Source organism: Moschus berezovskii, chromosome 25 (genome assembly GCF_049115385.1).
Source record: "Moschus berezovskii isolate FMDL1 chromosome 25, NW_MosBer_1.0, whole genome shotgun sequence".
Taxonomy (NCBI): Eukaryota; Metazoa; Chordata; class Mammalia; order Artiodactyla; family Moschidae; genus Moschus; species Moschus berezovskii.
This window is the reverse complement of record NC_142484.1, coordinates 29,764,643-29,782,148: the sequence shown is the minus strand read 5'-3', so window position 1 is coordinate 29,782,148 and position 17,506 is coordinate 29,764,643. Positions and strand designations below refer to the sequence as shown.

General features: G+C 38.1%; 1 protein-coding gene across 1 annotated transcript in view; it reads left to right on the top strand.

Moving 5' to 3' along the window:
* The window catches only part of LOC129548370 (glycerophosphodiester phosphodiesterase 6-like), a 110,441-nt gene that overhangs the window by 41,549 nt on the left and 51,386 nt on the right, over positions 1–17,506 (top strand). The window contains exon 10 of the mRNA XM_088832221.1: positions 9,699–9,855. Coding sequence (XP_088688347.1) covers positions 9,699–9,855 — 157 coding nt within the window. The remainder of the gene's footprint in view (positions 1–9,698; positions 9,856–17,506) is intronic.

The window sequence follows — 17,506 nt, the reverse complement described above, 5'->3', positions numbered from 1 at the left end:
GAAGACCTTTTTTATATAGTTCTTCTGTGTATTCTTCCCACCTCTTCTTAATATCTTCTGCTTCTGTTAGGTCCATACAATTTCTGTCATTTATTGTGCCAAACTTTGCATGAAATGTTCCCTTGATATCTCTAATTTTCTTGAAGAAATCTCTAGTCTTTACTATTCTGTTGTTTCCTCTATTTCTTTGCATTGATCACCGAGGAAGGCTTTCTTTTCTCTCCTTGCTATTCTTTGAAACTCTGCATTCAAATGGGTATATCTTTCCTTTTCTCCTTTTACTTTAGCTTCTCTTCTTTTCTCAGCTATTTGTAAGGCCTCTTCAGGCAACCATTTTGCCTTTTTGCATTTCTTTTTCTTGGGATAGTCTTGATCACTCCTTCCTGTATAGTGTCACAAACCTTTGTCCATAGTTTTTCAGGCACTCTGTCTATCAGATCTAATCCCTTGAATCTGTTTGTCACTTCCATTGTATAACTGTAAAGGATTTGATTTAGGTCCTGCCTGAATTGTCTAGTGGATTCCCTACTTTCTTCAATGTAAGTCTGAATTTTTCAATAAGGCATTCATGATCTGAGCCATAGTCAGCTCCCCATCTTTATTTTACTGACTGTATAGAGCTTCTCCATCTTTGGCTACAAAGAATATAATCAATCTCATTTCAGTATTGACCATCTGATGATGCCAAAGCAAAAACAATGCCCAGTTGTGGATGTGACTGATTACGGAATTGAAGTCCAATGCTGTAAAGAACATAGGAAATCTAGAATGTTAGGTCCATCAATCAAGGTAAATTGGAAGTGGTCAAACAGGAGATGGCAAGAGTGAACACGGACAATTTAGAAATCAGTGAACTCAAATGGACTGGAATGGGCGAATTTAATTCAGGTGATCATTATATCTACTAGTGTGGGCAAGAATCCTTTAGAAGAAATGGAGTAGTCCACATAGTCAACAGAAGAGTCCAAAATGCAGTACTTGGGTGCAATCTCAAAAACAACAGAATGATCCCCATCTTAATAATTTTTAAATGCATGCTTTAGTGGTTTTATATATATATATATATATATACTATATATAATATAATATATTATAATATAATATAATACTATATAATATAATATATATATTAGTCTTGTCTAACTCAATGAAACTATGAGCCATGCCTTGTAGGGCCACCCAAGATGGATGGGTCATGGTGGAGGGTTCTGACAAAATGTGGTCCACTGGAGAAGGGAATGGCAAACCACTTCAGTATTCTCGCCTTGAGAACCCCATGAACAGCATGAAAAGGCAAAAAGATAGGTCACTGAAAGATGAATTCCCCAGCTTGGTAGGTGCCCAATATGCTAAGGGAGATAAGTGGAGAAATACCTCCAGAAAGAGAAGAGATGGAGGCAAAGCGAAAACAACATCCAGTTGTGGATGTGATGGGTGATGGAATTAAAGCCCGATGTTGTAAAGAGTGATATTCCCTAGAAACCTGAAATGTTATGTTCTTGAATCAAGGCAAATTGGAAGTGGTCAAACAGGAGTTGGCAAGAGTGAACATCGACATTTTAGGAATCAGTGAACTAAAAAGGACTGGAATGGGTGAATTTAACTCAGATGACCGTTATATTTACTACTATGGGAAAGAATCCCTTAGAAAAAATGGAGTAGCCCTCATAGTCAACAAAAGAGTCTGAAATGCAGTACTTGAATCTGAAAAATAACAGAAAGACTCTACTTGTTTCCAACACAAACCATTCAATATAACAGTCATCCAAGTCTATGTCCCAACCAGTAAGAAGCTGAAGTTGAACAGTTCTATGAAGACCTACAAGGCCTTCTAGAACTAACACCCCAAAATATGTCCTTTTCATGATAGGGGACTGGAATGCGAAAGTAGGAAGTCAAGAGATACCTGAAGTAACAGGCAAATTTGGCCTTAGATTACAAAATGAAGCAGGTCTAAGGCTAACAGAGTTTTGCCAAGAGAATGCACTGGTCATGGCAAACACCCTCTTCTAACAAAACAAGAGAAGACTCTACACATGGACATCACTAGATGGTCGATACTGAAATGAGATTGATTATATTCTTTGCAGCCAAAGATGGCAAAGCTCTATTCAGTCAGCAAAAACAAGACTGGGAGCTGACTGTGGCTCATCATGAACTCCTTATTGCAAAATTCAGACTTAAATTGAAGAAAGTAGGGAAAACCACTAGACCATTCAGGTATGACCTAAATCAAATCCTTTATGATTATACGGTGGAAATGACCAATAGATTTAAGGGATTAGATGTGATAGTCAGAGTGCCTGAAGAACTATGGGTGGAGGTTCATGACATTGTACAATAGGCGGTGATCAAGACCATTTCCAAGAAAAAGAAATGCAAAGTAAAATGGTTGTCTGAGGAGGCCTTACAAATAGCTGAGACAAGAGAAACTAGAGTAAAAGGAGAAAAGGAAAGATATAAGCATCTGAATGCAGAGTTCCAAAGAATAGCAAGGAGAGATAAGAAAGCCTTCCTCAGTGATCAATGCAAAGAAATAGAGGAAAACAATAGAATGGGAAACTCTAGAGATCTCTTCAAGAAAATTAGAGCTATCAAGGCAACATTTCATGCAAAGTTGGGCACAATAAAGGACAGAAATGGTACAGACCTAACAGAAGCAGAAGATATTAACAAGAGGTGGGAAGAATACACAGAAGAACTATACAAAAAAGGTCTTCATGGCCCAGATAAACACGATGGTGTGATCACTCACCTAGAGCCAGACATCCTAGAGTCTGATGTCAAGTGGGCCTTAGGAAAGATCACTACAAAGAAAGCTAGTGGAGGTGATGGAATTTCAGTTGAGCTTTTTCAAATCCTAAAAGATGATGCTGTGAAAGTGCTGCACTCAATATGCCAGAAAATTTGGAAAACCCAGCATTGGCCACAGGACTGGAAAAGGTCACTTTTCATTCCAATCTCAAAGAAAGGCAATGCCAAAGAATGTTGATACCACAGCACAATTGCACTTATCTCACACGCTAGCAAAGTCATGATAAAAATTCTCTAAGCCAAGCTTCAGCAGTACATGAACTGTGAACTTCCAGATGTTCAAGCTAGTTTCAGAAAAGGCAGAGGAACCAGAGATCAAATTGCCAACATCCATTGCATCATTGAAAAGGCGAGAGTGTTCCAGAAAAACATCTACTTCTGCTTTATTGACTCCACCAAAGCCTTTGACTGTGTGGATCACAACAAAGTGTGGAAAATTCTTCAAGAAATGGGAATACCAGACCACCTGACCTGCCTCTTGAGAAATCTGTATGCAGGTCAAGAAGCAACAGAACTGTTCATGGAACAAGAGACCTGTTCCAAATTGGGAAAGGAGTACATCAAAGCTGTATATTGTCACCCTGCTTATTAAACTTATATGCAGATTACATCATGTGAAATGCCAGGCTGGATATGGTAGAAGTTGGAATAAAGATTGGTAGGAGAAATGTCAATAACCTCTGATATGCAGATGACACTACCCTTATGGCAGAAAGTGAAGAAGAACTAAAGAGCCTCTTGATAAAAGTGAATAAGGAGAGTGAAAAGTTGGCTTAAAATCAACTTTCAGAAAACTAAGATCATGGCATCTGGTCCCATCCCTTCATGGCAAATAGGGAAACAATGGAAACAGTGAGAGACTTTATCTTTTTCGGCTTCAAAATCACTGCAGATGGTGACTGCAGGCATAAAAGTAAAAGACGCCTACTCCTTGGAAGAAAAGCTGTGACTAACCTAGACAGCATATTACAAAGCAGTATTACTTTGCCAATAAAGGTCCATCTAGTCAAAGCTATGTTTTTTCCAGTAGTCATGTACAGATGTGAGAATTGGACCATAAAGAAAGCTGAGTGCCAAAGAATTGATGCTTTTGAACTGTGGTGTTGGAGAAGACTCTTGAGAGTCCCTTGGACTGCCAGGAGATCGAACCAGTCAGTCCTAAAGGAAATCAGTCCTGAATATTCATTGGAAGATCTGATGTTGAAGCTGAAACTCCAGTACTTTGGCCACCTGATGCGAAGAAGTGGCTCATTTCAAAAGACCCTGATTCTCAGAAAGATTGAAGTCAGAAGGAGAAGGGGATGACAGAGGATGTAATGGCTAGATGGCATCACCAACTCGATGGACATGAGTTTGAGCAAGCTCTGGGAACTTGGTGATGGAATGGGAAGCCTGGCTTGCTGTGGTTCATGGGTCACAAAGAGTTGGACACGACTGAGTGACTGAACTGAATATATATATATATATATTATAAAATTTGTATATTATATGTATATATCATGTTGCCCAACCTTCAGCCATTCATCTCTCAAACTCTTTTTACATTGTAAAACGGAACCTCTTACTCTTTAAATATTCCGAATCCCTCCTCCTCCTCAGCCCCAAACCCTTTCACTCCCATTCTACTTTCCTCCTGTATGATTTTGATTACCTAAGTGCTTCATATAAGTGGAATCATACAGTACTTTTTTATGTTACTGGCTTGTGTCACTTAGCTTAAAGTCCTGAAGGTTGTAGCATATTGCAGGATTTCCCTCCTAAAAGGATGAATGATATTCTACTGTATGTATATACCACATAACACGGGTGCATAAATACCTCATTGAGACCTGGTTTTCAGTGCTTTTGGGTGTATACGCAGAAGTGAGATGGCTGGATCATACGGTAATTCTATTTTTAATTTTTTGAGGAATTGCCATTACTCTTTTCCAAAGTGGCTGTACCACCTTGTGTTCCCACCAACAGTTTCCAAGGGTTCCAATTTCTCCACATTCTCACCACCAACAACAGACCTTATTGATTTCTGCTTTTTTGATAGGAGCCATCTTAATCTTTGTGAGGTGGTATCTCATTATAGTTTTGATTTACGTTTCTCCAGTGATTAGTGATGTTGACTCCTTTTCATTTAATTATTTCCCAGCCCAAGTCTTCTTTAGACAAATGCGTAGTCAAGTCCTCTGCCCATTTTTGAATTGTTTGGTTTCGTTGTTGTTGAGATTTAGGAGTTTTCTTTATATTCTGAATCTTAATCCCTTATCACATATATGACTTGCAAATATTTTCTCCTTGTTTATGGGATGCCTTTTTAGGTTGTCAGTAGTGTCTTTTGACGTGTAACATTTTTTATTTTCATGAAGCCAATTTGCTTAAATTTTTGTTTTTGCCCTTAGTTTCATCCTAGAAAAAAAAATTGCCAAATCCAATGTCATGATTATTTCCTCTATGTTTTCTTCTAAGAATTTTAATGTTTTATTTCTTACATTAGGTTTTTGATTAATATTGAGTTAATTTTTATATATGATATTAGGTAAAGGCCCAGTTTCATTCTTTTCATTTGAATATACAAGTTTTCCTGACAATTTGTGGAAAAAATTGTCTTTTCCCTGTTGAATGGCCTTGGCAGTCCTGTCAAAAGTCATTTGACCATATAAGTGGGGCTTTGTTTCTGGGCTTTCTATTCTATTGTATTGTCTATCTGTCTTTATGCCAGTACCATACTATTTTGATTGCTGTTGCTTTATAGTACGTTTTGAAATCAGGAAATGTGAGTCCTCTGGTTTTGTTCTTCTTTTTCAAGATTGTTCTGGCTATGTGGGATCCTTGTGATTCCATGTGAATTTTAGGTTGAATTTTTCTATTTCTTAAATGTTAATGAGATTTTGTTAATAGGTTACACTGAATCTGTAGATTGCTTTGGGTAGATTTGACATCTTAACAGTCAATATTCCGTCCGTGAATATGGGATTGTCTCCATTTATTTGTGTCCTTTATCCTTTATTTCAGCTTGTGTTCTCAACTTCACTGTATATATCTTTTACCCCCTTTTATGTACTTTATTCTTTTGCTAAATGGTTTTTAATACAGTTGCTTTTGTAATTTTTCAGATTGTTCAATCTTAGTGTATAGAAATGCAACTGATTTTTGTGTGTTGACTTTGTATCCTGCTGCTTTACTGAATTCATTTATTGGTTTTCTTTTCTGTATGTGATGGAGTTGGTGATGGACAGGGAAGCCTGGCTTTCTGTGATTCATGGGGTCACAAAGAGTCGGACACAGCTGAATGACGGAACTGAACTGAACTGAATCTTAGAATTTTCTGTATAAAAGATAATATCATCTAAAAACACAGGTTAATTTTATTTATTTCTTTTCAGTCTGTATTCTCTTTGTTTCCCTATGTTGCCTAATTGCTCTGGCTGGAATTCCCAGGATTGCTATGAATGGGGTCCCAGAAGCAGACATCCTTCCCTTCTTCCTAATCTTAGAGGAAAAGCTTTCAGTTTTTCGCCATTGAGCACAGTGTTCACTCTGGATTTTTCATATATGTCTTTAATTATATTGTGATATTCTTTTTATTCTTTTAAAAAATATTTATTTACTTGGCTGTGGTGGGTCTTAGTTGCATCATGCATTATCTTGGATCTTTGTTGAGCCTACAGTATCCCCAGTTACCACACGGCAGATCCTTTATGAACTTCCAGTTGTAGCGTGTGAACTCCCAGTTGTAGCATGCGGGATCTAGCTGCTGGTCCAGAGATTGAGCCCTAGCCCTCTTCATTGGGAACACAGAGTCCCAGCCACTGGACCACCAGGGAAGTCCCGGGGGGTGGTTTCCTGCTATTTCTAGTCTGTTTAGTATTTTTATCATGAAAAGGTGTAAAATTTTGCTAAATTCTTTCTCTGCATCAATTGGGATGATCATTCCCCACCCCTTGATTCTATCAGTGTAGTGTATGACACTGATGGATTTTGATATGTTGAACTATCCTTGCATGTCAGAAAAAATCCCACTTGGTCACGGTTTATAATCCTGTTATTAAACTGCTGAGTTCTGTTTGCTGGTATTTTGTTGAGCATTTTTGCATCACTGTTCCTAAGGCATATTGATCTATAGTTTCCTTTTTTGTAATGCTTGTCTAGCTTTGGTGTCTGGGTGACCTTAGACTCTTTACTTTTCTACAATTTTTTATTCTCTCCCTCAGACTTAGTAACTTGCATTGTCCTATCTTCAAGTTCACTGATTTTTTTCTTCTGCCTTAAATTTGCTTTTGGATCCCTCTAGTCAATTTTTTATTTAGTTCTTTTACATTTTAGCTCCAGAACTTTTTTTTTCTGTTTTTTTTTTTAGTTTTTTAATCTGTTTATTAATATGTCCATTTTATTCATATATTATTTTTTGACTTTATCCACAAATTCTTTTAGTTCTTTGAGTATTTTTAATATGTAATATCTTTATCTAGTATATCTCATATGAGCTCTTTTTCAAGGATAGTTTCTGTTGGTTTAACTTTTGCCTTTGAATGGACTGTACTTTCCTATTTTTTTATGTCTTGTGGTTCTGGAGGAGTTGAAAACCTGTAGGATTGTATTATAATAGTTTTAACGTATGTGTATGTGTACTCATGTTTATCACTTTTCATATTCATTGATATTCTTGGATATATTGGTACAAACTTTTTATGAAACTTGGAGATTTTTTTAAACTTTCATCTCCTCAGACTTTTTTCCTGTTCAGCCCCTCCTCTTAGGACTCTAATCATACATATATAATTGGGATAAATTCTATTCCTACATTGAAAATTCATTGATCTTTACATCATCTGTAATAACTAATCTGCTTATAATTTCATCCAATGAAATTTTCATTTCAGTTATTATTTCAGCTCTGGAATTCCTTCATTTTTTATTTCTTATGGTTATGTCTTCATTGGGCTTCCCTGGTGGCTCAGAGGTTAAAGCATCTGCCTCCAATGTGGGAGACCCGGGTTCGATCCCTGGGTCGGGAAGATCCCCTGGAGAAGGAAACGGTAACCCACTCCAGTATACTTGCCTGGAGAATCCCATGGACGGAGAAGCCTGGTAGGCTACAGTCCACGGGGTCGCAAAGAGTCGGACACGACTGAGCGACGGAACGGAACGGAACGGATGTCTTCATTACGTTCATATTTTACATCTGTTTTATACATCATTTATATATATGTTTTATATAATTTAATATCCTTATTTATTAATTTTATCACCTCTTTTATTTCCAAGTTTGTCATCATTGGATAATTTCTCCTGATGAGAGGTGTGTTTTTCTGCTTCTTTACCTGTCGGGTAAATTTTGTGTACATGCTGCACTTTGTGATTTTACCATGCTGGTTGCTAAATTTTCTTGTTCTCTTGAAAGAATTTTAGACTTTCTGTAGCAGGCAGTTAAGTTGATTTGGAGATTAGTTCAATGCTTTGGAGGCTTGCTTTTAAGTTCTTTAGTGGAAGTGCTACAGTCATTCTAGTTCTAAATTATCCCCATTTCAAAAGTGTTGCCCTCTGTAGTCTCTAGAGAATGCCTGAGTAATTACTGACATCTGTTCATTCTCACTGGATAGACTTTGAATAATTTACACACCTAGTAGGAGGTATCCAAATTGTCTTATAAATTTCTGGTAATTTTTCTTTTCCTTGATCTTGGCAAGCTTCAGAGAATTTTACTCTGCAAGGGTACACCTTGATATTTAGTCATAAACTGAAGGAAAATCTTTATGTATTTCCCTAACAATCTTCTTTTTAGCATAGCTCAATTCCCTGTGGAACTCTAGTCCACAAAGTCTCTTGACCTGTCCTTCATCTGACTTTTTTTTTTCTCATTTCACACAATTTTTGGATCCCTTTTAGGGTTTTTTTTTCCCCAGTAGTACAGTCTAGTATTCACCTGCAAGAGAAAAGCCTGGAGAATGGTAGAGCCTGCTTATTTGTTTACCTTTTCTCCAAGACCATCATACTGTGCTCCCTGTGGTCCATTGGCTGAAAAAAATCATTGCCTTATTTTGTCCATTTTTCTAGTGATTTATGGGAAGGATGCTAAGTTTCCATCCTGTTACTCTGTCATAGCCATTACAGAGTTCACTTCTTGGGTCTTTGAATGAGAAAAGAAGAGAGATTCTCGTAAAAGCAGAGATTCTTCAAGGTATACATCAGAACACAAAACCAGAATCTTTTCTAATAACACCATCTGATGTGAAGTGTCTGGGACAAGAAATACTCATGGCAGGTGCCTAGCTAGCAAATGGGCCAGAAAAACACAAGAAGATTGCCTGAGTGCCTACTTCCTATGACTCTGAGGCCCACAGGCCTTGCCCCATCCTCACCTCATTCACTTTACATTCCCATCACTTCTGTATATGTCTTTTTCTCCATTCTGAAAGTTTCATGCACAGGGAAGTTATTCTTTCATCATAAACATTATTATTATACACCAGAAAAGGTTGATCCCTAGGACATTAAACTATTGACGTCAACTATGAATTACTGGTACCTAGACCTCATGCGACGAGTTGACTCACTGGAAAAGACTCTGATGCTGGGGGTGATTGGGGGTGGGAGGAGACAGGGACGACAGAGAATGAGATGGCTGGATGGTATCACCGACTTGATGGACATGAGTTTGAGTGAACTCCGGGAGTTGGTGATGGACAGGGAGGCCTGGCGTGCTGTGATTTATGGGGTCGCAAAGAGTTGGACACGACTGAGCAACTGAACTGAACATAACTGCGTGCTGAGAGTTGGGTTGGAGTACGGAACCCTAGTATTGTGACCTTGATGGCCTTTCTAAGAACCCTATCTACCAAGATAATTGAATTCAATATACTGATCCTTTCTCCTCTTTTCCCCTCTGCTTGCAGCTTGGATAAGGTGGCTTTTCTCATGCATGATTATGACTTGAGAAGAACAACCAATATCTTGGAAGTCATGCCAAATGCCTCCCACAAACACAGTAGCTTTTTTAATTGGGATTTCCTGTCAACTCTGAATGCAGGCAAATGGTTTTCAGATTCATGGGTAAGACGCATTTCCCGGGTCCAAAACCCTGCATCTACTCTCTCTTGTATGGTCATATGCTACTCCTGGAGATAAATACAGTGTGTACAGCTGTAATTTTGATGCAAATGTGAAGGTTTCTACTTGAGAGAGTTGAAGAACATTTCATGCAAAGGTACCATTTGAGCTAAAATAAGATCATTTTTTTAGTTTTCTTTTTCTTTTTTTTCTTATTATCTTTTTTATTGGAGGCTAATTATTTTACAATATTATATTGGTTGGTAAAGGGGAACTCATGTACACCCGGGGCAGATTCATGTCAATGTATGGCAAAACCAATCAATAAGATCATTTTTAAGGGGAACCAAGGGCAATGATAGTGATTTGTTTCAGAGATTATACTATAACGGACAAGTGGGATATGGAGTATGTCTGTATGTGTTTGTGTGTGTGTATGAGTGTGTAAGAAAGAAGAAGGGAAGAAGTGGTAGGGAGGAGAAGGGAGAGATAGATTGAGAGAAGAATCAGGAAAATATGTTATAAGGAGACTATGCTGCTGCTAAGTCACTTCAGTCGTGTCTGACTCTGTGCGACCCCATAGACGGCAGCCCACCAAGCTCCCCCATCCCTTGGATTCTCCAGGCAAGAACACTGGAGTGGGTTGCCATTTCCTTCTCCAATGTGTGAAAGTGAAAAGTGAAAGTGAAGTCGCTCAGTCATGTCTGACTTGTAGCGACCCCATAGACTGCAGCCTACCAGGCTCCTCCATCCATGGGATTTTCTAGGCAAGAGTACTGGAGTGGCTAGCCATTGCCTTCTCCATAAGGAGACTATAGTAGTGCTTAAATAACAAGTTAGAGAGTTTAGAATTATCCTGAGTTTTTTAAATGGGTAAAACAAAAGGTCAAATTTGCATGTGATGGAAGTCAAGCCTGACTTTCTCAGAATTATTCTCAGAATAGTTAAAGAAAACAAAAAAATCTTACATTTTCCAGGTTATCATATGTCTAGAGGTAAATCCACATGAACTAAGTTTTATCAATCAGATATCCTCATTTTTAAAAAATTAATTAATTTATTTTAATTGAAGGATAATTACAATATTGTGATGGTTTTTGCATTTTGAATCTTTGATTTTGATAGCAAATATATGAGAAGCAAGCATTCATATTACTAGCACCTATGGCAGCATAACTAGGATAGTTGGGGGCAGCTGTGGTAATAGCTCTCCTATCAGGTAATTGTGTAATTAGGGAATAAAATTTTCAAATACTTTTGATTATGTACTAGGAATTATTTATATTTAATGTTAATCTAGAGGACAAATTTAATCTTTTTTCATAATAAAAATGTGAAAAGTAAAGAATTATGTGAGGGTAGATTTATCCACTTCAAATTCATTCTATTAACTAGTGTTAATATAAAGAATAGCTGAAGACTGATTTGTAATGACTGTATCCCTCAGAATGCTTATTCTCATATATGTACATAGCCTATAAACACTATTATCATATGTGAAAGTAATGGGATCAATCTGATAGTATGGGTTTCTGTGTGTAGGCTCTGTATATATCTCGTCATACATGAATAGACACACAGAAACTAGAGATGCTTCCTAAGAATGTCTGTATATATTGGCTTAGTTAGCCGTAGATAATGTTTTGTCAAGTGCATGTTCCAGATGAAAAGATTATTACTGTATCTATTTTGTAACATATGGCTGGTAAAAGTCACACTGGTAAGTGGTGTGATTGGATATGTTATTGTAATAAATTTTGGTGGCTTCTTTTAGGATTAACAGTTTCCTATCAGCATATTTTCAGAGAAGGCAATGGCAAGCCACTCCAGTACTCTTGCCTGGAAAATCCCATGGGTGGAGGAGCCTGGTAGGCTGCAGTCCATGGGGTCGCTAAGGGTCGGACACGACTGAGCGACTTCACTTTCACTTTTCACTTTCACACATTGGAGAAGGAAATGGCAACCCACTCCAGTGTTCTTGCCTGGAGAATCCCAGGGACGGGGGAACCTGGTGGGCTTCCGTCTATGGGGTCACACAGAATCGGACACGACTGAAGTGACTTAGCAGCAGCAGCAGCATATTTAGATGGTATGCTTGCAGTGCTTTGTTTTGCTATTGCTTTGGCTACTGAGGAGTATCCTGAGACCTCAACTTCAAATAGGGTTATCTGAGTGCAAGTAACAGTTGTTCAGTCATGTCTAACTCTTTGCGACCCCATGGACTGTAGCCTACCAAACTCCAGGTTTGACTGTGGAACTTTTTTTGCTTGCATGCTGTGTGTTCACAGGTGGTCAGAGTGATGATAGCACATAATTTAAAGATTTGGATGTTTGGATAATTTGGCATAGCAAGATAAATTGGTTTTCTTTGTGAAATGTATTCTGGGTTGCTCTTCATTTGGATGGGTATCATTATGGATTGATACGGTAGTGAGTTGATGATTATTTGTTAGTATATTTGTTCTTCTTGAGATCTCTTGTGAAAATTAAGTAGTTAATCTGATCAATAGTGAAATAAAAATAGATACAGAAATTCTAGGAGTTGTCCCTGGAAACTTAGCTGAGTTCCCCTTTATCCAGTAAAACCAACCTTTGTGTGGAACATTTTTATATCCTTTTTGTGAAAGTATAAATCTCAAAATTACAGAGATATAATTCTCATACATATAGATAGTAAGCAGGGTATAAGTTTTAATTAACATGTTAATGTAGGAACAAAAAAGATGACAAAACCCACTCAAAAGAAAAGTGAGAAAACAACATGCAAATATTCAGTACAACAAAGTAATGCTGAAATTACATTGCTAAGTTGGATACAAATCTAGTGTATTATTTTGGTTAATATAATCTGTGATGATAAAGTTTACTTTTAGAGTTCTCTATCAAAACTCATTTGCATCTTGACTGGACAAAAATATTTTCCTCTTTTATCAGTTTTATAGAAGTCAACATCTAACTTTATATTGCCTATCCCTAATTAATAGTAAATAATTCAAAGAAAGGTACATTCCCCTAAGAATCCAATGACACTTAGGTGTGCCTGGTAAGAAAAAGGGCTACCCTGATGCTGGAGGGTTCAACAAATCTTAATTTTGAGTTTTGAATAATTTAGGCCCTCTCTCTTGTGATCATAAATAAACTCTGTAGATTATTTAGAGACTGGTCTTGTTGTGATTTTGTATTATTTGGCTCTATTGATTTACATCAATGCAGTTAAAAGGATCAGTTAACACACATAAAGTTCCTTGTATAATCAGTAAATCTAGAGTCAGATTGTGTTAAACAACTACTAAGGCTATTAAATGAGGTTCTGTCTAGAGAGTATATAGAGAATCTAGAATTTTGCTTTTAATAGTCCCTATCATTCCAGAGCTCTTTTTCTCACTACTACTTTAAAAATTAGAAGTTTTTGAACCAGTTTTCACATGTATAGCTACAAATATGGGCAAATTTCCCTCTCCTTTTCCTGCTCATCATTGATCTTTCTTACTACCTGTAATTCTGAGACAATGTGCGTGAGTGACACCATAGAGTTTGCCTAGGAAGGCGCGTAGGCATTGGTTCCAAATACCAATTCTGTGTGAATCCTTAGTGGGGACTGGGGGCTTGTCATGTCAGATTGAATGACATGTAATCTCAAATATGATCTTCAGATATGACATTGACAACACAGTTTTTCCAGTTATATCCCAGTGTAAAGGGGGGTATATTTCTATTCGATTTATGTGAATGACTGCAATGCCCTGTATAGAGCTTCTCCATCTGCTGAGTCTTCACTGTCCTCATGGAAAAGAAATGCAAAAAAGCAAAATGGCTGTCTGAGGAGGTCTTACAAATAGCTGTGAAGAGAGGAGAAGTGAAAAGCAAAGGAGAAAAAGAAAGATATTCCCATTTGAATGCAGAGTTCCAAAGAATAGCAAGGAGAGATAAGAAAGCCTTCCTCAGCGATCAGTCGAAGAGATAGAGGAAGACAACAGAATGGGAAAGACTAGAGATCTCTTCAAGAAAATTGGAGATACCAAGGGAGCACTACATGCAAAGATGGGCTCAGTAAAGGACAGAAATGGTATGGACCTAACAGAAGCAGAAGATATTAAGAAGAGGTGGCAAGAATACACAGAAGAACTGTACAAAAAAGAGCTTCACGACCAAGATAGTCACGATAACGTGATCACTCATCTAGAGCCAGACATCCTGGCATGTGAAGTCAGGTGGGCCTTAGGAAGCATCACTGCGAACAAAGCTAGTGGAGGTGACGGAATGCCAGTGGAGCTATTTCAAATTCTGAAAGATGATGCTGTGAAAGTGCTGCACTCAATATGCCAGCAAACTGGGAAAACTCAGCAGTGGCCACAGGACTGGTAAGGGTCAGTTTTCATTCCAATCCCAAAGAAAGGCAATGCCAAAGAATGCTCAAACTATCGCACAATTGCAATCATCTCACACACTAGTAAAGTCATGCTCAAAATTCTCCAAGCCAGGCTTCAGCAATACGTGAACTGTGAACTTCCAGATGTTCAAGCAGGTTTTAGAAAAGGCAGAGGAACCAGAGATCAAATTGCCAGCATCTTCTGGATCATGGAAAAAGCAAGAGAGTTCCAGAAAAACATCTATTTCTGCTTTGTTGACTATGCCAAAGCCTTTGACTGTGTGGATCACAATAAACTGTGAAAATTCTAAAAGAGATGGGAATACCATCCCGACCTGCCTCTTGAGAAACCTGTATACAGGTCGGGAAGCAACAGTTCGAACTGGACATGGAACAACAGACTGGTTCCAAATAGGAAAAGGAGTGCGTCAAGACTGCATATTGTCACCTTGCTTATTTAACTTATATACAGAGTACATCATGAGAAACACTGGGCTGGAAGAAGCACAAGCTGGAATCAAGATTGCTGGGAGAAATATCAATAACCTCAGATTTGCAGATGACACCACTCTTATGGCAGAAAGTGAGGAGGAACTAAAAAGCCTCTTGATGAAAGTGAAAGAGGAGAGTGAAAAAGTTGGCTTAAAGCTCAACATTCAGAAAACTAAGATCATGGCATCTGGTCCCATTGCTTCATGGCAAATATATGGGGAAACAGTGGAAACAGTGACAGGCTTTTTTTTTTGGGCTCCAAAATCACTGCAGATGGTGCCAGCAGCCATGAGATTAAAAGATGCTTGCTCTTTTGAAGAAAAGCTATAACCAATCCAGGCAGCATATTAAAAAGCAGAGACATGACTTTATTGACAATCTGTCTGGTTAAAGCTGTGCTTTTTCCAGCAGTCATGTATGGGTGTGAAAGTTGGACCGTAAAGAAAGCTGAATTCTGAAGAATTGATGCTTTTGAACTGTGGTATTGGAGAAGACTCTTGAGAGTCCCTTGGACTGTAAGGAGATCAAACCAGTCAATTGTAAAGGAAATCAACCCTGAATATTCATTGGAACGACTGATGCTGAACCTGAAGCTCCAATACTTTGGCTACCTGATCTGAAGAACCGACTCACTGGAAAAGACCTTGATGCTGGGAAAGATTGACAGAGGATGAGATGGTTGGATAGCATCACTGACTCAATGGATATGAGTTGGAGCAGGCTCCGGGAGTTGGTGATGGACAGGGAAGCCTAGTGTGCTGCAGTCCATGGGGTCGCAAAGAGTCAAACACGACTGATCAACTGAACTGAACTGTTGACTTCTGTGGTTCTCTGGGAAACCTGGTTTATCATTGCTAATGGGTATGACCCTCCAATTGTTGTCAGATGGGTATTGTGATTTTGCTTGGGAAATGTGTATCCAGGGATCAATTCTTTCTGCTTTAATGGCTCTATTGAGTTAAGAATATTCGATGTATTCGATATGGTCCTTTCCAGTGATGTTCAATGGCAGTCTTTCTATGAGTTGTTTTCTATACACTGGATTTCACTGATGAGGTGGTTGGCAAGGAAAAGAGCCATTCTGTTAATTATATGAGTGAGATATATTGCCTAATCCCTTTTAATATTTGCCTGAAAGAATCTTGGTAAACTATAGCTGGAAAGTTTTAAAGCTAGTGTAGAGACATTTCTGAAATGTAGGCCTGCAAGTGATTAGCTGACAGAAGATAATCTAGGATCTTGGCTAGTGAAGGACAGGGGAACCTTGTGTCCTGCAGTCCATGGGGTCACAAAGAATCAACACAACTTAGAGACTGAATAATAATAATAGCAAATCTAGGATTACCTGATGGGAAAGAACACAAAGTTGAAGAAAAAATGAGTGGTCTTTGAGGGTATGGAATGTCAAGAGCATCTGAAGTTTGGCTGTTTGCAGTTTTTTACATGTTATGCATTCTTCCCACTTTTCAAGAGTATTGTGTTAAAGGACAGGAAATTATTTTAGTAAGGAGCAAAGCTTTACCTAATTTAGAGTAAAACTCCCAAGAAAATGTTTTCACCTCTCACTAAATAGCTAGGTTGGAATGGCTTAGGTAAAGAACACAAATATATAATAACCCAAATAATCATATAATTACTGGTAGAAATTCATAACCCACAGAGGGAAGAAATTAAATAAAATTTATTTGGAGATCCTTAAAGAATCCTTTGGCGCAAGGTTCCAATTCATGTCTGACCTTTATAGTTTTTCTAGGATTATGTCGGTTATAGATTAGGGAAGAACTGCTTATATCTTCTGATGTCTCAGAAAGCTACCCCATCGGTTTTTATTTAATACTATAGTGACTTTGGACTTACCTGGTGGCCCAGTGGTTAAGAATTCACCAGCCAATTCACGGGACATGGGTTTAATCTCTTGTCTGGGAAGAGTTTACATGCTGCCTGGCAAATAAGCCCATGTACCATAACTGTGGAAGCCTGTATGCTCTAGATCCTGGACTCCACAGCAATGGAAGCCACTGAAATGAGAAGCCTGTGCTGTGCAACTAGAGAGTAGCCCCCACTCGCCCCAACTAGAGAAAGCCCACACACAGCAACAAAGACGCTGCACAGTCCAAAGGAAAAAAAAATACTGTAGTCAATTTCTCCCTACTGTGGTGAGTTGTATCATGGAAGATTTGAAGAAATACCCATTTGAGCTTAATTGGTACTACCAGTTTGCCATCATGAAGCTCAAAACCTAAGTTGATCTAGTGTTTCTTTTCAGAATTGGGGATCAGATGCTATACATCAGTGATGGAATATGTGAATTCCATAGACTGGTCTCTCTTCTGTGCAAGAGGCCCTTGTCTAAGGATTTTAGTCAGAGCATTCCATGTTGTATGATGATCTGCTAAAACCTTTCCTCTAAAGTCTCATCATATAGGCTATGAGTAGATGACTAATGTGGCCAAGACTGCATTTTTTTTCTCCTGAGGCAAAAATAAGAAGTGTTACTCCTAGATCAAGGAATAGACCTTAAGCAATGAGTCTTTGATGTGTGTTAACTTGTTGGTAGATTTAGACCTCAGCCTCCTGTTTTGAGTCCTTTTAAAGAGAAAAGCTTTCCGGTTATCTGGAAGATCATGAAGGTGAGCAAGTTCAGCAAAGATGACTGTTGAATAGATATTTTGAGGTCACTGAAGGTCTTTTTGGTTTCTGTTTTCTATGAGTAGGAATGGGAACAAATACAAAGAGTGGACTAAGTGTGAAGAAAAAAATTGTGTGGAGACAAAGGGAGCATATTTTATTCTT